This window comes from Aptenodytes forsteri, unplaced genomic scaffold, assembly GCF_000699145.1.
Source record: "Aptenodytes forsteri isolate BGI_AS27 unplaced genomic scaffold, ASM69914v1 Scaffold92, whole genome shotgun sequence".
Lineage (NCBI taxonomy): Eukaryota > Metazoa > Chordata > Aves > Sphenisciformes > Spheniscidae > Aptenodytes > Aptenodytes forsteri.
The window spans coordinates 1744112-1768121 of NW_008794581.1; the positions used below are offsets into that span (position 1 = coordinate 1744112).

The following is a 24010-nucleotide window of genomic DNA, read 5'->3' on the forward strand; positions in this document are numbered from 1 at the left end:
ACAGGTTCTGCTCTGGCATCCCTCCATTTAGACTAGGAAAGCTTCAGGGAACTCAGTATAACGAGGAGCAGCTTTTACAAAAAACAGGACCCAAGTCTTTTATAGTATAATAATGATAATCCATCTGGAAGAGTCTGCACAAAACCATGCCATTTGCTTATATGGCAAGACCTCTTAAAGGGCATACAATTTTACTTTATTTCAGCATTCTAGCCTGTTTCAAACTATTTTTAAGTTTTGCCCCTTCAGGGCAAAAGTAATTTATAATTCACATCCCAGACAGGAATGTGCCCCCAAAAAATCAAGGGCTGTTTTAACAAAAACCAGGTACTACACCTAGATCTATGAAAATGGTGGCTTTCCTTCAACCTGCACTGTGGTTTAAAGGAGTCTTGATAATTTGCTACCTGGGCAAAATGCAGAAGTTCAGAGAAGCCATGCCAGGCTATTCATGAAGTAATATGTTTTACTCACTTGCTTTTTCTAGTAAACCAGTGTTATGCTCATTTTTTACATGGAATTAATCTCATCTATTAATTTAACTCTTAAGCTACAACTGTTCTGTCATTACTTCAGTCATACAAGACATAAAGGTGTAACTGTATGCTTGCTTTTTACTGATGACATCTTGCTCACAAGTACAAGCTGGCAGCCACACACTGTATTTCTGGAAAAACTAACATAAGGTTGCACTTCAACTACAAGAGTAGTTACCTTAAACAACTAGAATGGATCCTCTCAAAAAGAAGGGAGCAAATCACTGGAGCAGATTTGTTGCTAAATTTTAGTTTTATGAAGTAAGGTAATACTTTTTCCTCCATGTTATCAAGTAGAAGTAATAGTCCTAAGGAATGAAAATGAAGATCTGATGATAACCCTTTTTGGAGTGACTTTAACTAGATAAAGTCATAATACTACAAATATCTCGATTGTGACTATACAGCAAGTTTTCTTTAGTCTTAACTTCCACATAATGCACCTTTCAGTTGTATTGGGAAATCCTGTTTTCTTACAAATGCTGCTTGTCAGTTTCTTTCACTTGTTGATTTTACTTAAAACTGTTCAATACAGGGGGCAGCAGTTTGCACAACAGATACAGCAGCAGAATCCAGAGCTGATAGAGCAACTGAGAAACCATGTCCGGAGCAGATCTTTCAGTGGCAGCACTGAAGAGCATTCCTGACTTAGAGGAGGCATGTGAATTGGAATGGTATATATCCCCAAAATGCATACCATAGTTAGTAGCAAAAGCACCATTGTAACTCTTCTGCTTGAATAGAAGACAGAAAATTCTTTGTGCGTGTTTGCAAACAAGAATAAATCTGTTAAACAGATCTATTGCACATAACTTGGAACATATCGTTTATGTACAGTTACTCCTCTGAAAATTAATACACTAAATAGGTGGTTTATTAAAATCTCTAAGTACAAGTCATTTTCAGTATGTGCATTAGATTGATCTCCAGGGCTACTGAGTGGGGAGGAGTTTTGTAGTGGGCTGATCTTGCGTAACAGCTTGATTCTAAAAATCTTAGTGTAAAAGGCACATTATTCTTATGGTGAAAATCATTATGGCTGTACTCCCTGACAAATATTGAAACAGTAGGCCTATCTGATGTGCCCTTTTATAATGATCATAAATCACTGCTGGAGAATAGTGTACTTAATGCTTGAAAAACTCTTTTTCTTTAAGCCTGTGGAGGGGCCGTCATTAGTAACATGAAATATTTTTCAACTTCATTGGGCAGGAGGGAGGGAGATGATTGCATATGAAGGAGCACAAACTGAAGAGAAAGAAAACACTAATCCTGAGTAGGATAATACAGAAAAAACAAAACGAAACTTGGCTTGGGAAAGGAAAGAGTATTAAGAAGTTTTAGGTTTTTCTACTGCCACGTATACCCTCAAATCATGATGGTAGCCCTGGAGGTCAGTATTATGGCACTATTTTCCTAGGCATGGCAAACTGTATTACATTCTGTATGTATGCAGTATTTAACACATGCTTAAAATTCTTAACTGTAATAAGCTAAAACTGATCCTGTGACCGTACAAGTAACTAGTACTGAAAATTTATCAAAAAATAACTGCCTTAGAAAGAAGGATTCTCTTTCTATTCTTGTGTGGTAAATCACTGGCTTAAACAATTAAGGATTTTTTTTTTTTAAGTTTCATTACACATATCTATCTTAAGTGATGGTTATATAGCCAAGTTAATGATTTTTCCACTCTATATTATTTCTGTTCCTACCCTGGCTTTTCTTGCTTATTTAATCTTACTCTTTCAGAGACCACTGCTTTTCTGTATTTTTATTATGTTAACTTTTTTAATTCTGCTTACTGTTCACACTGCTTTCTGGTACAAGGTACACTTGTTTTTACTCCGGGGATGTTCTCAACACTCACACTTTCCTCTTTGTATATCAAAAGTAATTTGAGGAGCCTGCTCTGATTCCTAAGACAAAGTGATCTCTGCTGGCCAGTTAGACTGGAGAAGGTATGCGGAGGAATAATGATAGACTCCCAAATGGAGAAATACACAGGAATTCCTGGACCTCAGACATTATATCTGATTCATCTTGTGGTCAAAAAAGAGCACCTCAGGTAGAAGCAAATGCAAAATTTGGGGCTAAGTCACATACTTGACGCTAACAAATGCTAGCTGTGCATCTGTTGTATGAGTCTTCCCCTACTAAAATGGTGGGGGGAAATACAGCTGGATCCAAGGAGAAATGAAAAGAATTGAAGAAAACACAAAAATAGGAAATCGGTATTACCATCTGTTGAATAAAGAGGTAAAGCTTAATAGAGCAACTTAAACAACTTTAAGACATTTTATACTTTATTCAATAGAGCTTGCCTATACACAGCATTAAAATGCTTTTTAAAATTCTCTATATAAGTTGCTGTAGCTGCCTTTTTGAGGCTGTAGAAATAGTTAAGCTTTACATCAAACACATTTCCAAGTAACAGCTTCTGACTTAACATCTGATGATAAAGAAGAAAATCCCTAACAGGATCTTTTTTCAGAGGTAGTTCAGATCCTGAATCTAATCCATTCAAGAAAACTGCTACTGAAGTTCAGTTACATTTTATAGGACAGGATACCATTTACAAGAAAGATCGATGGAGGCTGTAGGTGGGCTACAACTACTGTACAAACATTGCTTGGAGTAGTGTGTGGCGTCAGGAGAGAAGCATTGCTCCTAGCATATCTCCTGTTAAACTTCATGGTTCCTCTTAGTTCTCTTTCATATTTTCAGCTGCTCAATGTGAGTTTTACTAACTTTGGTAAGGGGAACCAGTAAATCCAGAGTGGACTGGACAGCACTGCAGTATCTCTTACGCTCAATTTATCCTTACTTTGTGACAGCAATCTTCATATGCTCAGTTACCTTTCTACTTTAAGACAGAAAGAGTGTCAAGAACCTCCTGAGAGTTCCTTAAGAACTACAGAATACAGTAATATTCAAAGACTGGCTGTAGAAGGTGCACTGTCAAGTACGAGCCCTGTAGCTTACTGGATTTATGGGAGAACTATCCCCAAGGTTAAAAGGAATGAAGCATTGGTTAGTTATCTGAAAACTACTCTTGAAATCATTGTTATAGAGTGGTAGCTTTCATTTCACATACTACAATATTGTCATGTTTAAGTTTTACTCCAGTATAGATAATATGTAACCAGAGTATTTATTAATAAACATTGATGGCATTAGCTAACCCTTTAGGAATGTGCTACAACTGGCACAATACTTAACTTGTAAACATTCTTTGTTTCTTGTATATTAACAAAAAGGGCTTTATAGCCTAAATAAAAAACAGTGAAACCAATAACAGGAGCTGTCATTACATGCTTTTCCATTGAAACCAGGAACAGAGGGATCATTTATGCTAAAGTCTATTTTGCCTTGAATAGGCTAGATTGTTTCAGAGAGTCATGCAATATGTCTTAATCACAGGGTGAGGAAGGAGTCTTTTCCTGTGTAATAACTGCACTTTATTTCGCACTAAAATTTTTCATCCCGCTAGATCAAGTGGTAAACCACAATCCCCATAAATACTGCTTTAATTTAAGGTCAATTGCAGTTTATCATTCAGCTGAGCAAATATGCATTTAACACCTAATTGGTTTTGTACCATTACTGTTCCATCAGCATATAAGTGTGGTAGTTGTTAAAGAAAATGTTTTGCACTCAGATTGTAAACTCCTGTAACCTGCTTGCATGGAATTATATTCTTCTAACTATGCCTGATCATAAAGACACCTAATGAAATACTCAGCTTAGAAATTGTTTCAGTTGCATTTTTGGTTTTGTAACAACTACAAAGTAAAATCACTCATGCGTAGTGAGAAAGAACTAAGTCTGCAGCTTTGGATTCATACACGGTTTCAGGGCTACAGAAAGTCATACTGGCAAAATACAACTTGTCTACCATTTCTGTACCTCTCCTACCTCTTACGACCATATGGTTACATCTCCTTCAACTTGTGTCAGTTTAACTTGAAAACAGATCATTAATAAAGTTATTTACATTTTTTGTCTGGATAGTTGTGGTTTTACTGCTTTAGTTTGTATCTAGAGTAACAGGTAGATTGCATTCTTTAAAATACCTGTTTATGTTGGTTGCTCTGCATTTTATTAGGTATGTAGGATACAGTTTTAATTTATTTTTTTTCCTGTATGGACTCATTCCCTCAATTTAGTAAGCTGGTCCTAAATTTATCTGATATTTTAAAATCGAATTCTACACTTCAAGATTTTATGCACAGGAAAGCCTTAAGTAAAATACTGTCAAAACTAACTAAGGGTGCTAAGTGCCAATATGGTAGCTGAGAAATATGACAAGCCAGTGAGTAGAATCTTTAAGACTAGTTTAACTAGTGTTAAACTAGGAAAGCCAGTCACCATTTTCTGTATTGAATGGCTACCTTTGGGTGACCTTAGATATTTCAGCCAAAAATATTTCCATCTTTTGTCAAAACAAAGCTAGGGAAAAGTACATTTCAGTGCTTAACCAAGTCCTGGATTCCTTCCTGCATATGCTTTGGAGAACTTGATCTAGGGCAGCCATGCGGGGTTTTTCTCCTCATTTTCCTAAAAGTCTACTCAAGTGCTGATGGGATGAGAAGAATAATTTGCACCACCTCAATTTAACAATAAAAAATGCCCAAGTTCTGCTATTTTAGTTTTCAGTTCCCTACTAATTGGGAAGTAACAGCCTATTCACAGCATGCCCTGTACTGCAGGGACGCACAGCTCTGCACAAGACTGCAGCTAATTGGGACAGATGTGCTGTATTACTCCTTTCCAAAGACTGAGCCACAACCAGCACATTCTTTGGCTGATACTCTACTTTCTAGCTGTTAGCGCCTCAACAGTGCCAGCTGCGCTCCCTCATCTCATGCCTTTACCAGGCTCTAGTTCTTATGGCTATGCATGTACCATGCAAACACACTGCTGCGCCAGGTACCCCAAAGTATTTCTTTCAGGGGTTTGGATTCCAGGAACTTGTCTGTAAAAGGCCAGTTCCTTCCAACTGAACAGTTTTGTCAGAACCACAATTTAAAAACTGTTCAAATATTTAAAAAATAATTAAGACAAAAATAAGTACAAAGTGCTACTATTTCATACCAACCTCACCCCCCTTCCCCAAGGTGATGTTAATGCAATATAATTTGCTAGTGCTACACTTTTTTCAAAGGCTTTATTTTCAGTAGATAAAATGCATATGCATGTTTTTAAAAGATTTTAAAACATTCGAAAAATGTTCAGAGAAATTAAATAAGCATAGTTACATTTACAGATATATAGGGATTTGGTTCCGTTTGTACACATTTTAATGTGATTCGGCTGCAAAATCATCAAGAAGTTGGTCAAAAAAAAAAAAGCCCAGCAGAAATACAGAATTTTTTCTTCAGCTTTGTTTGACTTCTGAAGAAACTACACAGACTTGTGCAATATCGTCATACTCATACGTTCTCTTCAAAAATGTGTCTGTAAGTCTTAAGCCAGAGACACTCTAGAAAGGGAAAATATTTATAAGCGTTGTTATTAGAAAGAATTACTGAGCTTATAAAACAGCAATTTTATAACAAAACTATGCTATAAAGACTTACTTGCAATCCCTGCACTGAAGATAACAATGTAAGCGCAAGATGGAGGGATGAACTTGGGTGCAGCTTTCCAAGTTGCCTTCCCGAAACTCCACACCAGTGGATGGAATTAGTATTGCACATTTCTAAAACCAGGTCCATAGTCCTTTCGCTGCTAGAGGAAATTGAAAAACAAGAATAAACCTGTGGGCTTTTTTTTAAGCATTCAAGGACTGCAGACATGTAAAAGCTTGATTACTTTATTATTCAGGTTACTATTAATCAAGCATTTATAAATAATTATAAGGCAGCAAGCAATATTTACTGTGATGCGCAGTAATTCAGTTGCATATAGCTTTGTCTGACACGAGCGTCCTGTCATGGGTATAGCAATACTGGATAGCATAATACTGCTCACATTTTGGATGGAGTAAAGATTTTCGTGAGAAGTATCTGCAGACCAGACACATGCTTGAGTCCCTGGCTTCAACTTCTATTTAGAATTGCTTTATTTAAATGTCACTCTTGCAACCCTTTTATAAAGGGCTACTGTAGATCCTAGTATAAGCACAAATCAAGTCAAAACATGGATAAAGACGTACAAAAGACTACGGTGACAGTGTTTAGGAGGCATTCTAGCAGCGGTGCAGAACTAGCGGTAAAATCAGACTGGATACAAATGGCATTTTTTATTCTGATAAAATTAGTTGTAGTTAAAAAAAAAAATCCTACATACACACATTTTGTTATTAGATTAACTAAGAAGGACTAAGAAGATTTGTTATTTAAGTGTGGGGTGCAGTCTTAAATGACATTGCAGCCAGTTCCATGGAATTCCACTACAGACTTCTGGCAATCTCCTAGTTCAAGTAGTATTAACAGATCATGATGGAAGGTTTTGTTTGTTTGTTTGTTTCTTTGGGTTTTTTAAAGTCATTGTAATCCAAAAGATGTGTTTCAAGTAGTTTCATGTTGCTACAACTCATAGTAAAGACCAGGTTTGAGTTGTTTCAGGAGAAAGCATTGAAAAATGAAACGAAGACAGCCACAACTTACCCACTCAGGAAAAAGCACAAGAATCGCATGACATCGTTACCTGCAATTTGTTATTTTGCATGTAATGTCAAAAGGTTCTTCCAGATTTACGGTGTCTGGTATTGTCTCCAAAGAAAGCCTTACATCGCCATAACCAGGAGCCTGAGAAGGTACAAGAATGTATATTCTCAGATGCTGGATAGTAAAGCTGAAGTTTTTACTACTCAAGTTTTCATTTACTGCAACAAGCTTGGAATAAGAGGAATTTGAAGAAAGAAGATTGACTCTTTGTGCTTTTGATTTGTACCAAAGTCACAGCAGTGTTCCATCCACTACCGGTGACCACCTTCTTGATAGGTTTAACAATTCATTAGACAAGGATGATCTTATTACTAAGTTTTTCAGATAGTTCACATCCTTAAAGTTTGAATACCCACATACAGCTCCTGAGAAGATCAGCTTTATTCTAAGACCGCTGTTAGGCAGGTAACAGATATACTATGGACCACATAAGTATAGTTTTCCTGCATAAACCCACCACTATTCCACAACCTAAGAAATAAGAGGATTGTTCATTCTCCTTGCTATTTCAGTCCTCCAAGCCTCTGCCAAAATAATTAATTGCCACCAGTTAGAAAGGCACATGATATGAACACTTATCAACTATCCAATTCTGTCAAGAGCCGAACATATTTCATATGGTCTACTAACAAACCTATGATAAATATCCTAGTTACTACCAACCAGGGCTGATTCAAGATGGTAGCCTGCAGATGAAAAGCTTTAGGTTTTCAATCCCCACAAATGATACATCGTAAGGAAAAAACAAGGGAAAAATTTGTCCTGCCTGACAAGGCTTAGTTGTGACACATGTTCCAATTCTGCTGATAGAAGGATGCTGTAGTAAAAGTTACATTTACAGCTTGATTAAAAGATATTCCCGAAGAGGTCCAGAAAGCCGGTGACTGACAGGTTGGGAACAGGTTTTAGTCATATACAGTTCATTACAGACTGAAGACAGATGACGTTTTAGAAAGCGTATTAAATTGGACATTAGAATGAGCAAAGGGATGTCAAACCGATGGAGACTTCAGACCAGTCGAGCAACATAAGAGATGTAATTATCCAGCACTGGAAAAAGGCACACATTTTCAGCTGTATTAGGTGGCAGGAAGGAATCTACTAGAAAAATTATACCCAGTTCCCTAAACAACGGGTAGTTTGTCATAACATTAGACTCTTGAGAGGTATATTAAGAAAAAAAAAACAACAATAAGAGCAGTATTTTACAGAATAAGCTTAGCAGCAATTGACCAAATCAAGACAGGATCAGAGCAGATAAGAAGGCCTAAACCAGTACATTCCTGTTGGCCTTAACAATGAGATACTTGCAAGAACTGATGGCTAGAGGTAAAGGCCTTACAGTAACACCAACAGGAGGAACGTAGTTTTCATCCAAAAATGAGATAATTGCTCAGAGTTTGGAATCAACTAGACAATTCCTTGCTTGTGCTACCCAAGCACAATGTTCTTTAACTTTGGACTGGTTCTAGTCTAGTCCTGGATTGAATGCCCATGAGCAGGTGGAGCACCCTTGGCATACTGTGGACATGCATCTGTCTGGTTTAATGTCACCCAAAAAGAATGTAGATGTGAATTCCAAAACCACTCCACAAAACCCCCAAATTATGGTATGTGGGGGTGATCCAGGATACTTGTTTGAAAAGCGCATTCCTGATCTGAACCAAAACAATGACAGGGGGGCACAGTGCAGGTAAAATTCTGGGCCTGTGGGGGAAACAAAGGTTATAGGGCTAGTAAATGGATTAGGAGGAAAATGATGGAAGGTGAAAGGAGCCTAGAAATGAAATAATCTGATAGCCCTTAAAAGGTGAGGAGAAGATGAGAGGGAGTTGCACTGAAACTCGAAGGGGAAAAAAACAAAACCAAAAACTGTTTGCTGCTTTTCCAAAAGACAGATGTTGCTCAAAGTGCACAAAATAGCTCAAGTTTCTCTGTTAATCACTAGCACAAAACAATGATGGATGACTAAAACTAATCCTGGAGTGTGGAGGTGTGTTAGTCACCACTGTGCTTCAAGTGCAATTCTCAAAGGTTCAACAAGAAGGGATGCAGAGTGAGAGAATACTGATTTAGGGAGGGGAAAAAAAAAAATCTGCCTTTAAATGATAGGAAAGGTCAGTTGAAAATGAGACCGTTTATTAGTTAAAAACCAAGCAACAAGTTTCAAAGTAACAGGAGTAACTAAGTTTAGAAAAAACGGCAGTTCCTAATTTAATGGGGTTATACAGACACTTAACACCTCAACTAAAAACAAAGAGAATGACTTAGCTGTGAATTTCCAGGATCCAAGTTTCCTTGCCTAAATCCAAAGCATTGTGATTTCCCTACAGAATTGCTCGATTTACTAGAAGATGGGGGTGGTGGGCGGGGGGAGAGACAGAGGCAGAAACCCAATTACAAGCTTTGTAAACTCAGACTAAGATTCAATTGTCAAAGCTTTTTTACTTCTCCCCCATATTACACCATCCTCAATTCAAAAGACGCAAGTCAGGTTTAGGCATTAGAGTAGACAGGCTGTGCAGCTGACTTAAGCAAGCTAGTAATTACAACTTAAAATTCATGAAAAATTTCTAAAAAAACCAGAATTGAATAGATTCAATCAAAACTGTGGACATGAAAGATAAATAGTAGTATTCTTACATAAAAATTGTTACTCAAAGCCAAAATGTCTGTATGAATTAGGGAGCAGACTTCTGTGTCAACAGTTAGCATACTTAAAGGAGTTCTTTTGTCTTTGCTTTTCAGTTTGTTGCCAAATGCCATCCAAGAAGTTAATTTTATTCTAAGCAATGTATTTTGCTACATAGGTTACTTGATTCTGGCAATTCAAGTGCACAATCCATTAAGTTATGTTGTTCAGTGCTGTGAAAAAAGAAAGAGGCATGTTATGTGCCAGAAAACAAATCCTCAAGAAAACAAAAAATGTTGCCATTCACATGACCAAAAGGAACAAGAATGCTTTTGTTCAGCTAGAGTCCCTTGCAACAGTCTTTTTTCCACACTTCACTGACCAAACGTATTAAATAACTTTCTCAAATACATATAGAAACATGTGAATCCAGAATGAGGTCCAGAAAGTAAGCAGCCTGAACTTTTCTTTCAAGTCATTATTAAATTGTTCATTGAGTTGCCTTAAAAATGGATGCCAGGTTAAACTGATGCTTAAGTTAAACTTACCATTCTTTGGAGCTGGCTAGTTTGCAGCCTTCCTCGTTCACCCAGATTAGTCTTCCATACAATGTCTAGTTTACCAATCACTGTGACACCTTTTATTACTCCAGCTTTCTCTGCAAATTCTTGCTTTGGTTTTAGGCAGTACAAGTACTGACGTGTATCCATAGGTTGTAAATAAGTCCTTGAGCCAAAAGTAGACTCACTAAAAGAAAAAAAAATTGGGTCTTAATTTAAAGAGTTATTTTCAGGAAGACTTAAGAATCCAACCTTTTTTCCCCATCCCTCACCAGTCTTACTGTGTGTGTGTTTTATTCATGGCAAAACACAATTTTTTTTTTTTTTTTTTTTTTTTTTTTTTTTTTTTTTTTTTTTTTTTTTTTTTTTTTTTTTTTTTTTTTTTTTTTTTTTTTTTTTTTTTTTTTTTTTTTTTTCCCTCTTCCCTCAACAGAAAACCATTCTAGAATTTATGTAGCATCAAGGACCAAGGGAAAAAAAGTTACTCATCTAAGCCAGAGACATCTGAGGTAGAAATCTGCTTTGCAACATTATAATTTATTACCTGGCATCTTAGCATTTAAATGATGCTGGTAATTTTACTTCTGCTATTTGGTTCCCTCCCAGTAAGCCTCAGTGTCATGAGCCTAAGATTCCTGTTCAGGACAAGAACCATTACAGCGGATGCAAACACTTTGTAAGAACAATGTTCCACTACGCTGCAGGCGAACCCTTTGACAGGCAGGGAGAAGACAGAATTTTCACTTCAGCCGCCACTGCAGAAGCACCCAAACATCACCTCCTCCAAAAACCCAAGCAACTGCAAAGCTCAGCCAAAGTTAACTTCTACCCAGGTATCACAAGCTTTTGTATCCACAACAGTTTACTGAGCACAGTAGAAAATTCTTCTGGCATTTGGTGTTTTACTAATTGACACTAAATGACATTTAATTTATTTCGGCATGACAAATTTTTATATTCTAAGATCCTGTAAGAGTGTTGCACTGATTCACCTTGACTGCTGCCTTGCTAGATCTTGATTAGAACAACTGAAAACAGTTACCAGTCTACTAGAAGGAAGCAAGGACAAGTCAGATGGGTCCTGTAAGGCTAAATATGTATACACAGATCAAGTCAGAACCAGATGTGGGCTAAATTTTATATAGGAGATACTGAAGAAGTAGTCTGTTCTCATGTTACCATGTCATCCATGTTACCAATTATTTGAGAATTAAGCTGGGGATTTCTCTACTAGGTAGAATTACAAAGTTTTAAGACTAGTTTCTCAAAAAAGAAAACTGTAGCAGCTTTTCCAGCTGAATATGTAACAGGAATTGGATATTTTTAATCCAACAAAGAAATATAATCCTTCCATTACAGACAAATCACTAACTGCAAAGCTTATGTCACATGAAATCACAATACAAAGAGTTTCAAAGTCAAATGTCCTGAATCTGAACATACCTTTCCCCTGCTGTGTCAACTGTGTTCAGTTCTGCAACATTGTACATCATAGATGGCTCTAAAGAAACCTTCTCCATAAACATTGGAGAGGTAGTGATATTCTGAATCTGAGCTTCCAGAAACACTTCATCTGTCTGGAAAAAAAACAAAAGTGCAAGTTCGTGAAAACGTGATGTTATTGAAGAGTAGACAGTCCTACTGTTAAAAAAAAAAGTCACATGTGTTTAGTTCATGCCTGCAAATCAAATTAATTAACGCAAGAAAAAACCTTAATCCCAGTAACAATAGGAGCAAAAGTGTTAGTCAACAGGTATCTTGCCAAACAATGGATGTGGGATAATTTCGCTAAGTTCTAGCTATTGCTTATTTATAATGCATCAGATCACCACTTCCCAAGACTTTCATCAACTCAAAGTTGAAGTAGCAAGTCAAGTTTTAATCCATATTATTAAAAAAGAAAAAATAGAATAAATGGTAAGGAATTGCAGTGCACAACGACATGCCATGCCAGATTACTAGTGCATCAAGCTGTATAAAAAAAATTAAGTGTGTGCGTGTTTTTCTTTGACTGAAGTAAAATAGTTCAGGTACATGCTCTGAGATTTTATCATTATTCTGAAACATCGATGCACTGGCTAAAAAGCAAAAACCTGCCTCCTCTCTCACTCAGCTGCGTCATGCCAATGGTTACCAATATTATATGCATCCAACAATTTAACTGGTGCTCTACCTTCAAAACATCCTCTAAGACATATCTGTTAAATAAAGCTAATGCCTGAAGATGGTATATAAGGACCAATTCTAGTACAGGAATGAAAGCTACAGACTGTTAAACTTCACAAGCTGAAAAAACATGGAACAAGGTGTTTTTGCCTCACTGCTTCTGTGGAATTGCGGAATAGTGAAGTCACTTTGCAGCTTTAAAATCTCGGGACAGAATAATCATGGAAGGCTCGGTCTACTAGAGATGAGAGCCCCTGGAGAAGTGAAAAACAAAACCAAAGAAGTGCGAATTAAAAAAAAAAGGCAGGGGGTACCAAATCGGCATTTACAAGGGAGTTATTTATTCAGGCAGTTGGACTAGATGATCATTGTAGGTCCCTTCCAACTGAAATATTCTATTCTATAAATTCAGTATGAAGCAGTTTAGGTATTTTGTTATAATAAATAAAAAAAAGTATTTTTATGGGGAAGGTCGAAGGAAGCTTACAGTTTCTTTTTAATCAGTGTAAATAAATTACTTCATTATACAAATGGAGTCCTGCTTGTAAATTACAAAATAAAAGTGGGACAAAATAGTAAAAATATTTTTAGTCTCAAAAGGCATTGTGTTAGAAGGAGAAATACAGAATGGTACTGGAACTATTCGTTGTGCCCTATAAACATGTTAAACACAAAACAGATGATTGCATATATATAGTAACGAAAACTGTGCAAGCTCCATAGGTTACGGACAGACCTCACACTTGCAGAAGGAGCTGGAAATAACCCCAACTAAAACATGGCTCTCAGTAATCATTACTTCTACCACCTGACTGTCACTTAAATTGATAGTTTATATCCCATAAATCCATTGCTCAAAGTGTCCATTTACCCAAATTTTAGTTGTTTTCAATGCAGCAACCATAGGCAGAAATTTAGAAAAAGCTAATTTGAAAGGGAAAAGAAAAAACAAGCAGCATAATGAAAAAGCAAGTTAGTTTTGTGTTATTCCTAAGTTGGTTTAATATCACATGGTTTAAAAAAAAAAAATCCTTAAGTACTTCAGAAGAATGCACATATTATTTTAATACAAGGCACACCTTAAAGTGAAATCAGACTGCAGAATTACCATACTAACTCATCAACTGTTACATGCAGTTAAAAGTTGGAAAGCGCAGTTCCAGCTAGTGAAAGGAAGGAAGAACATCCAACTGCTGCTCTCTCCTCAAACCCACTGTCTCCACCAACCAGACGTGAAAAGTTCTGTCACAGATTACACAAGCAGTGCTGTAGTAAACCCTACATTTCTATGGGTCAAAAGCAGGAAGATTTTAGAAGGGATTAACTCCCATTTTCAAATAATGAATCTAGTCAAGTTTTGGTGAGGTATTTTATAGGAGGACCCCCACAAGCAAGAGTCTGTAATAATCACCTTTTAGTTTCAACAATGGGTATTAAAGAAAGAGCTAACCATTTAAATGATTAGCTGCACATATAAAGATGAGAAAACGTCAGTTCATGATATGCAGAACAAACATTGCTTTTCCATTATGTTTTTAAAAGAATGTCAACAAGCACAGAGACAGATCAGCAATTAGAAAAGCATACATATTCATAAAAAAATAAATAAAAATTACCACAGAACTGAGGTCACTCTAATGGGAAAATAAAAAAAGAATACATTAGAGAAATTAGGGTTAAATGTTAAAGAAAAAGGAGGCTAACTTTCAAACAAAATGCATTTCTGCATTTTTTTGCACCATCTAAACAAGATAGCATTAGTAAGACAGAAACGTAAATTAAAATGGATGCAAACAAAGATGACAACTACATTTCTAATAAGTTATAGCTAGTATGGTTACATGGTTTACTAGCTTTGCTTCAGAACCAATCCAAAGTAGAGCCTAAGGCACACAAGTCACAGATAAGGTATGGTAGAACAAACTGACCCAGAAAAAAGTTAGTTTTTGAGCACGTTAAAAGTTTGCCCTGAATTTAAATCCATGCAATGGGTTGTGTATGAAATGGAAAAACAGTCCTTGTCATTTTACAGATAATTTGAAGTATCCACATATATAAGGTCTCAAAATAAAAATAATGTGGTTATGTGTTCTAGCAAAGCTACAATACTGCAGCTCATAACAAAATTTGGCACGACATAATCAGGAAAAACTCTTTTTTGAATATCCATCATTCCAAAAAACCCAACTTTAATTGCAAACTTTGTTTTCTTAAGTGTCTGCATGTTTGCCTCCCTATGCATGTTTGCAGGAACAAAACCTTTTACAGAGCCTTTTCCAAGGCACGCCAAAGTCAGTGAGAGACTCTCTATAGTCTGGGGCAGGTAATTCAGTTTCAGGATTGCAGCAGGTTAGGGCGACAGGGCATGCGTTCTGTGCATGAATTTCAGTGATCAACTTGATTTGGATGCTATTGCAATATGAGCAACAAGCAAGAAAATTAAGGTTCAGCGTCATTCCTTGTCTTAGAAAAAATGAAATTATGGATTGAAATTTCTAGTAGCAAATAATTTTAGTGACAGACTTTATGAATAGATAGCACCACATCTGTAGTATTAATGGTAACAGTTTAACTGGCTAGTGAACCTTTAAAGACCTTTAGTTAACTAGTAACTGACACATAGAGCATTTTTTTTTTCTCCCCTGCTCCCAAGGATAACAGTCTTTCTTAACGTTCAGGGTGAAGGTCTTTGTGCTTTGACAGCAATGTAGTATCACATACAACATCTAAACAAAGGGTTATTTCTAGGTTTTTTAATTTTATTTGACTTCTGTCATCACAACATATAGCAGCACTTTATAGACTTCCAGAAATGAAATATGGATGGTACTGTATCAGTTTGCTAGGCAAATGAAAATTGTTCATTTAATATAATCCAAAAATCTTAAAAAAATTTTTTTTCAGTCAATCATATGGATACTATGGTAATGGGAGTTGCATAAATTCCTGAAGAGGAAGAACAAAAGGCATCAAAGCAGCCTTTTAAAACCTTTATGGGAAGGACACGACAAAACCAAAAACCCCACAAATACCAAAGTTTCTCATAGATCTTTATCATGAGGAATTGGTGGCTAATTGAGGAATGGAGTTTATTAAGTCCCCTATCAAGGCCAGTCAGTAAAACAATTTTGTAAGAAAAGAATACTTTTGACCTGTGTCAAAAGTTTGCCCAGAATTTACCTTAAAGAGGTTTTTATTTCCATTTGTTATGAAATGTTTCAGCAGAAAACAAAATTTACACGTGAAGTATAGAGAGACAGCTACATTTGATTTGTCTGTCCCTCTTTCCCCCATCACATATCTATCTGAAAAAATAATATAATCCACTCACAAAATGGAGGTTTATTTTGTTCCCAGAGGAATTACCTAGTTTCTTAGGATTATTTTTGTTCTTAAATCACAGCAGGAGACATTTCCAGACATTCCCATTTACTGATAACACCAGTTCTATAAAGCAGTCGACCATGGTATGTGCTTACGTTCCGACCCTACTCAGGTATCTCACACCTGGTCAACCTAAGGATTGAAGCCTGTGGCCTAGATACATGTACCAAGGTATTTTTAGGAAAATGTTTTTCTCTTTTCCTCTGTACTATGATATTTAAATTGCTTGTGACTTATGCCTTGATTTATCCTTCCTCTAAATAAGTCACATGCTATATATTATATGTCTTATAATTTACGTGCTATTCATTCACAGCAGAGAGAAAATCTTTATGGAAAGTTTCCTGCACAACTCTGAATAAGACAGATCTTTGCATCTGGAATCCTCATTTGTAAAGCAGAAATTCTTATCAGTTATTTCTCCCTTCTGTTTTCTCAACTGATACTGTCAGGACAGGAAAGAAATATACCTTTCACACCTCTATAGCCATAATCTTGCATGATGAACCCCAGGTGTGACTATGATGGAGATAAATAATTAGAACAATAGATTTGGAGACTCTCTGCTTTTCTACATGCAAAATCATAGCACATATACCTGCTTAGTTAAGAACAAATAGGAGAGCAAAATACTTTCTACTTAGCTTAACACAAGTTATTTTTTCAAATCGCCAAAATTCCATATATTTTCTTCTCCTCTTACTCACACTTTGGTCTTTTTTCTCCCATCTACTATTCACTGCAACACCTACAACTTCACCCTATCTTTTAAACTATTTCAAACAAACTGTTTAAGAATACTAATGAAGGTTTTCAACCAAATGGCTAGCAGTGTAATAGTTGACCATATTTCAGGTGTTACAGAAAAAGTTTAATACTCATAACAGAAGCTCCCAAAGCACTTCGCAAGTATCAGTCTGAACTTCGTACAAACAATACAGAATACGATGCTCACAAAATTAAGCTACTTGCTCACTATCACAAAGCAGGTAAGTGATACTGATGGAAACAAATGTCCTAACTTCCTATGTAATGAGACATTGTGGAAGTTTATACCCTACAACAGACCTATAGAATACATATATCCACAGAGAATGCCTACAAATAAAAAGAATGCTGTACGTAATCTGTAAGAGTTTCCAGTGTGTCACCTTCAGTTAAATTTCTTCCCATAAAAAGTCAAAGACAGATGCCTAAGTATGTCCAAATAAATATACAAGTCATATATAAGGTCATATTTACATTTAAATTTAAAATTTCCCCAATGTAAATATGACCCCTTTGTTCAATAATTTAATTTTAAATTTCCCCAATCTGGTAAATTTTTATCTGCTTTGTGAACAATTAATCTCCCTTACAGTATGTACTCTATCAGCCTAAATATACAGGCAATAACTGAAAGTATTTGAGTTCACGGGAAAGCAGAAAATATGCAAAACTGTCAGTCAATTGCATTAAAGTCCTGACATATCTGCCTTAGTTACCATCTCTTTCCCCCGCTTCATCAAAAGTGTATCTATTTTTAAACTAAATGATATAAACCCGCCACCTGTTTTTTTCCTTTTAGAACTGATCATCTTTCTCAGAAACGTGTACTTAAGAAGCTCTTTGAATTTAATCTAACCACCTAATGTGACGTAATAAACCCAGCACACTAAAACAAACCCAAATACACGCAGCTCTCACTTACCTCAGCATTGTAGAATTTGGTTTTCACATCTAGTGGTTTAAGGACCTGAATGAAATGGAAAAAAGACAGATTGACAACTGGTTTCTCATATAACATCAGCATAAACTGTTTATAAGTACTAGGATCTTCACTAAAGTGTTATTTTTCTTTTAGATCTTACACAGAACAGGTGCACAATGGAATACATGATACAACAAACTCAGCTAAAACCTCACAATTCAGAGTATATACTTGCTGCTTCTTATTTGCACACTTGACTGCTTTGCTACTAAGCAGTTTTCTCAGACTGAAAACAATTACTTCTCCACCAAAGCACTGGCCTCTTACGGAACCAGACAAACCCTGTGCACTGAGTAGATCTATGCCTTTAAAAATAACATTACATCCATCTTGTATCCTGAAGTGGTCTGGACTTGCTTTCAAGAGTGAGCAAGAACCATGTAATAGTTACAAGTCCTTCAGTGTTCTGCAGCAACCAAAAGTTGCTGAGGGCTTCTCTAAAAATAAATAAAATAGAGAACTATTCATGTGATTAGCTTAAGCAACAAACCATTACTAGGCTTTACTTCCTTCTTGAAAATGCAACTGTTACAAGAAATAAAAAAGCCAATAAATCATTTTAATCCCATGAGATTTATATAATCAAATTGTTTTCTCTTGCTGATTTAAAGGTGATAAAAAAGTGTTGGTTCTTAAGTGCCTGAATTTTGTGCATAAAGCTAGTACCATTAACACATTCAGATATGAAATGGATATACACTGATGTAACTGAAAGAAATAATCTTCTATTATACTCGTAAGGAAACAAATTCAAATTATCTTGCTGAAGACATTTATTTCCCTTTACACAGGGAAACTTTATTTTGTTTACATATAAGTGTACTGCACCCTGAGACCCCTGAAGTTCCAAGTTGTGAACAAATTTTTTAGTCCTGAAGAATTCAGTATTTAAAAGTAGCCTTCACAGAGATTTTTGCATTATAACAGGCATAATGTTCAATTCTTTCAAGTAATCATAACTCTCTCTAGTCAGAAAAAAAAGTCAACATTTTAATTTAGGTGTTTGTTGGTTGAGTGTTTTTTTCTGCCAAATATTTTGCTTCAGCAAGCTTCTTACTGATTTCCCTAAGTGCTGATGTTTTCTCTCTCTGATAAATGAAGTCTTTCCATTCATTCCAGTAGATGTCAAGTGGCATTCCAGTAAAAAAAAAAAATCAAATAATTATTGTGATGTTCACCCCCCCTCCCCACCACCCCGCAACAAGCCCCTCAATCCCCACCAAACCGCAGAAAGAATCACTCCTTTTCCATAAAAAAAAAATGGTGTTAATTACTCAGAGAAAGCTTTGGAACAAAAAGGCACTATTGATCAGTATTAAACTACACATAATGGTTGAAAAAGAAGCTGTTTAAAACCAACTGTAACACCAGTTCAACTTAAAAGATCCTAGAAAACATAACTGAAAAAGTAGAGCATCTGTCAAAAAGAAATTTTTTTTTTATTATAAAATAGCTGGTGGCACCTTGATCACTAGCACCCATCAATTCCCACTGTAAAGACATTGTTCAGTTTTCTGTAATATTTCTTTTTGTTTGTCCTCAGATTTTCTAGCTGGTGTCTCCATGTCAAATTTAAAAAACAACAACCAAAATTGCTCAGTGAAGTGTTTTGCTCATAATGAATCAGAGAGTATTTATAGAATGGTGTTAAAGCGTATATACACTTTTTGAGAAGCTCTTATGCTTCCTTCTTTGAAGGAAGAGCTTCATATTTGACAGATAGCTGGCCTTAGCTATTTTGACATTAAAGTTGCCTGTGTTGTATTCAGTTAAAAAACATAGAAATTACAAGACGCATACAGACGCACACTGAAAAATGTACACAAATATGTTTCCATATGAAATCTAAAGGAGACAAATTGACATCTTGAACAAGGCTCTGGCAAGAACAAGGGTAGGGAAGGGAGAGAAGATGAGAACTGGAAGCCTGCAGATGCATACATTAGTGACCAGAGGGGACAGAATACTGAACTCCTGGGGGACAAAGAATGGAGAAATTGAAAGGGAAACGGTTTCACAAGGAGAGCAAGACAAAACACAAAGATGAAAATCAGCTTCAATAGAGATAAAGAAATACTGCAGAGTTTCTGGGTTTAGAGGAGAGTGTAACACGAAAATTGATATGGAATGATTTTCCCTAGGATTGTTTGGAAACACCTTTGACTAATCAATACCTGCCATTTCAAGGCCCACAAGTACTAACAGCACCTGGGTGTTCTTTGTCTGTAGCACATGGCAATTTAGCCTCTTAAAGACTGAAATGCTTTTTTCTGAAGTATCTAGATAGAATACTAGAAAAGAGCAAAATGAAATCACCTGCAACTTGCAAAAGATACAAGTCTCAATTCTGTAATGCTCCTGTATTGCCACTCTGTGAGAGTATCCGAAAGTGTATTCAGTAAAACATGTCACCTAATCCTCCATTCTACGGGAAAGAGCCCACAATTATCCAAGTTACAGCATATTTCTCTAAAAAATAAACATCCATTAAATACACAGCTAAAATAGACTTTCCTGCCAGAATCAGTCCACAGATAACAGTAATTTCCTGCTTTCCTCCGTTACTTTAATCTCAAGTCTTGAAATTTCTGCGGTGGAACAAAAAGTTTCAACTCTATCAACTACTCCTGTGGATATTAGTCAGACATAACACATCAGACTTCTTCGCTTAGTTTCCTTTAAAAAACAAACCACTAAGTTCCAATTTAAAAAAGGTTACACACCCTAAAAGAAAAACCAGAATTTTATAGTCTAAACTCAAAGGTTAGATGTGTCAAAGTCAGAATGAACAATACTTGTTCTGTTTAAAAATAATCATAAAGCCGGCTGCTATAAAAAGGGTTTCTTTAAAGAGTAGATTTTTCTTTCTCAATAAATGAATAAAAACTATAACATGTAATATTTATTATTATTTCTGAAATGTTTAACTGCATGGTAATTAGAAACCATCATTTCATGTGAAGTTTGAAGCAAAGTTTTTTATCAGTTCACTTTTAGAAGTCAAAGACATTTTTAGTATGTAAAAGTGCTTTAGAAGTATCAAATGTTTTAAAATGGATTTTCCAGATTCACCCACTTATTAAAAGTAGAATACTTCATGCAATACCTGAAATTTGAAGAACTTTCTGAAGTACATCTTCTCTCCTGTCTGTGTAGTGTAACTTACTGCACAAACTAAGCTGAAAGAAACAATTTTTTAAAAAATAATTTTGAATTACTTAAATTTTATGCCTATGTCAAAGCAGCAACAGAATAGCATTCATGTGCTGCAGTTTCATTTAAGGTCATTTAATTACAGAAAAATTTAAAACCTTACATGTGTGTTCCTATCTCCTTTACTTCATGATGGATGACATCATCAATGCAACAGTCAGGTTTAAGTTCTGCCACTGCAGAACTAGAAGCTGAAAGGTTCAAGCGCTGAGAACTTGTCTGAAGATCAGCCTGGGGACAGAAAAAAACAAAACATTGGTTAAAACTGCAGCTGCTTAAAGCAATCTGAAGAAAAATAACATGTCATAAAGTACTAAGTTTCACAGAGCATTTTGTACCCTATATGCTTTTATACATATAATTAAGATATGTTGAGATGATGAGATACTTGTCAAAGCTAAAGACAAGCCCTAAAATATATATAAATGGTACAATCCTTTAACATGCAGCTTATAAAATCTCTATTTACTTTTTCCATTGAGTTCCACAATGACTTCTGGAATTTTTATTCTCAATGTATTATTTGTTCAGCAGAAAATGCAAAAAACCCAATGCACTAGAAAAGAACTCATTTGAACTATAAGCAAAATACAAGTCAACGCATGCTTTACAGAGACTTGCTTTGATGACCTCATTGAAAGTGCATGTAGGCAAATATAAGTTCAATTTTTTAGCTCTGGAATTTGCTACACCAATTCTCCAGAGAAGATTTATTACGTAGCTATTTTTTCGATACAACCCTAGTTTTTCATTTTAATCTTCAAAGATTTCTATCATCATTTCTATTTTTATGTCTCATTGTTTCCAATTTCCCGGTATATTTTCTGGATTGGAAAAAGTGACAGATATTTCCTAAAGTCTATATATTAGCATTAAACATACAAGATATTGTCAGAAAACATACTCAACATTTTATTTTTTTTAGAAATCCAGTAAGTAGATCTTCACATACCTTCACCAGTATGTCCTTGACAACTTGATTACTATCATTGTGTACGCTAATGTAACTGGAGAACGTCTCTCCCAGAAATATATTTCTGTGTGTTTAAAAAAAAATATGTTGAGTAACAGTTATTTAAAAAAAATACAGAACATTTCATTGAAACCCCTTCAAGTTCTAATTAAAACATATATACACACACACACACACACGTGTTTGCCAGATCAAATCCTAAAACTACTTTGGCATTTTCACACCCATACTTCTAAATGTAATCCTTCTAAGACAAACAACTTCAAAAGAGAACAAACAAATCAGAATTTTTTTCTAGATAAAAATCTGAGAAGAATAAGAAGATGGCTTATAGTACCCACAAAAATCACTGTAGTAAATTCTGTTAGTATAAGATGTGGTTTATAGTAGTGCATTATGTTAGAAATTCACCTACAGTTGCAAATTTCTTTCAGCTTTCAATCCTTATTACATTCAGAGTCAGGCTACAGAAAAGGAACATCAGGCAGCACACATTTATATATTATGCCACATTATAAATCAAGCCACAGATTATTTTTCAAATAATTTAACATCTCATTGCATAACAACGATGTTGAAAAAGAAAGAAAAGTAACAAACACGTTATCGTTAAATGAATCCCAAACCTTGCATGTTACAGTTACAATAATTCATTCTTACCCAAAATTTTGAGGCAAAGTCAGCATTTCTCCTAGCATCAAAGCTTCTGCTCCCTTTACAGTAGAAGGATCATCCTTCATGAGCTGGTTAAATAGATTACCTGTGGAAATATCAAATTGCTAGTATCTAAATATTTGCTAAGTCTAAAGTTTTGTCTAGATTTAGGTTATGACACTTAATCACTTATTTAGATGTAATTTATTTTAGATATACTTATTTTACAACCAACTTGTTTAGGGATAAAATACGTATCTATAGGCCTGCCTATAAATTATAACTTACTTCCAGGCGCTCGTGTCCAATAAATCATTCAGTATACATACTGAAGGGCACAATCCCAAAGGCATTGCTCAAATTAACATTAAACTTTAAGGGAAATTCTGCCCGAGTAAAGCACATTACATAACAGAACTAACAACCACACTTACTGTCTTCCCCTGCTTGCTTTCTATTTCCACACAATCCTCTTCTCTTGAATCTTTCCTTTGCCTCTTTCTTATACTTGACTTCTAGACTGCAACTATTACTGGGGGACAACCCAGGGATTTCCAATTTATGACTGTATACCAAGCATAACACAATTCAGAAGCAGTGATTCTTGCAAAATAATTTTCCATACAACATTCATGTGTTGATTCTAATTACCAGGGCATTTTCTCCAGATAAAGAAGATAGTAACGCCGAACATCCTACAATTACACATTTGTCTCTCACAACTGCCTTCCATCTTGTGTGTTAATTGCTCAGACTTGGAGGTCACATGTTTGCAGTATCATCACCAAGCTTTCAAAGCTGTAGGTCAAGAGTAGTAGAGTGCACCTTGGTATCTTCCTATAGCCATTACCAAACAAAATATATTGCTGTTTCAGATTACCGTCTATGGGAGGTCATAAGACTCCTCTGACATCTAAGTCGCAGATGCTCACATTGCTTAAACCTGGTAATATGTACACAATAATCAGTCAGTAGAAAAGACGTACCTGGCAAATCTCTTTCTTCACAAGTCACTGGAATATTAGTGAATAAAGTAGGTTTGGTTAGCCTCATCACTGCAAAAATCAGAAAATAAACCATAGGTCAATTAAACAAGTATTTTTTAATTTTTTTTTCTTTTTTTTTTTTTTAAGTATAATTTTGTCTTGCTCTCCTTCCACCAAAAAAAACCCCAACCACCAAATCTTAGCCTGAAAAAGGGTAACACCGTTTTGGATCACCTGGCCTTTTTCAATATAACAAATTCCCTGCTACTCTGAGATCCAAGAGCACTGGTGATGCCATTGCTCCGTCTTGCTTTATTCCCCTGGTGCACTAACATCTACTGCTTTCAATCTTGTGTGCTAATGATCTTATACCTGTTACAGTGTTAAGTGCTTTGTGGACTTCAGGAGAAGTGTACCAGTTTCATTTTTTTGTGGACTCTTCTAGGCTAAGTGCCTGTTCTGTGATCCTGGTTGCTCTAGAA

The 24010-nt window shown here is 35.7% G+C and overlaps 2 protein-coding genes across 5 annotated transcripts in view; one reads left to right on the top strand and one right to left on the bottom strand.

The window, feature by feature from the left end:
* The window catches only part of SGTB (small glutamine rich tetratricopeptide repeat containing beta), a 23046-nt gene extending 18502 nt beyond the window's left edge, over positions 1-4544 (top strand). The window contains exon 10 of the mRNA XM_009272482.2: positions 1072-4544. Coding sequence (XP_009270757.1) covers positions 1072-1183 — 112 coding nt within the window. The 3' untranslated portion in view covers positions 1184-4544. The remainder of the gene's footprint in view (positions 1-1071) is intronic.
* The window catches only part of TRAPPC13 (trafficking protein particle complex 13), a 27728-nt gene continuing 6549 nt past the window's right edge, over positions 2832-24010 (bottom strand). Inside the window, exons 2-13 of one of the 4 annotated variants that reach the window (XM_009272486.2) lie at positions 23529-23597; positions 22549-22648; positions 21868-21952; positions 21019-21146; positions 20809-20881; positions 17643-17687; positions 14185-14202; positions 11846-11979; positions 10391-10589; positions 7191-7291; positions 6119-6266; positions 2832-6021 (exon numbers count right to left, since the gene is read on the bottom strand). In XM_009272486.2, the coding sequence (XP_009270761.1) occupies positions 5917-6021; positions 6119-6266; positions 7191-7291; positions 10391-10589; positions 11846-11979; positions 14185-14202; positions 17643-17687; positions 20809-20881; positions 21019-21146; positions 21868-21952; positions 22549-22648; positions 23529-23597 (1205 nt within the window). In that variant the 3' untranslated portion in view covers positions 2832-5916. Of the gene's footprint in view, positions 6022-6118; positions 6270-7190; positions 7292-10390; positions 10590-11845; positions 11980-14184; positions 14203-17642; positions 17688-20808; positions 20882-21018; positions 21147-21867; positions 21953-22548; positions 22649-23528; positions 23598-24010 lie in introns of all 4 variants that reach the window. The other 3 variants (XM_009272485.2, XM_009272488.2, XM_009272487.2) reach the window with 3 other exon arrangements.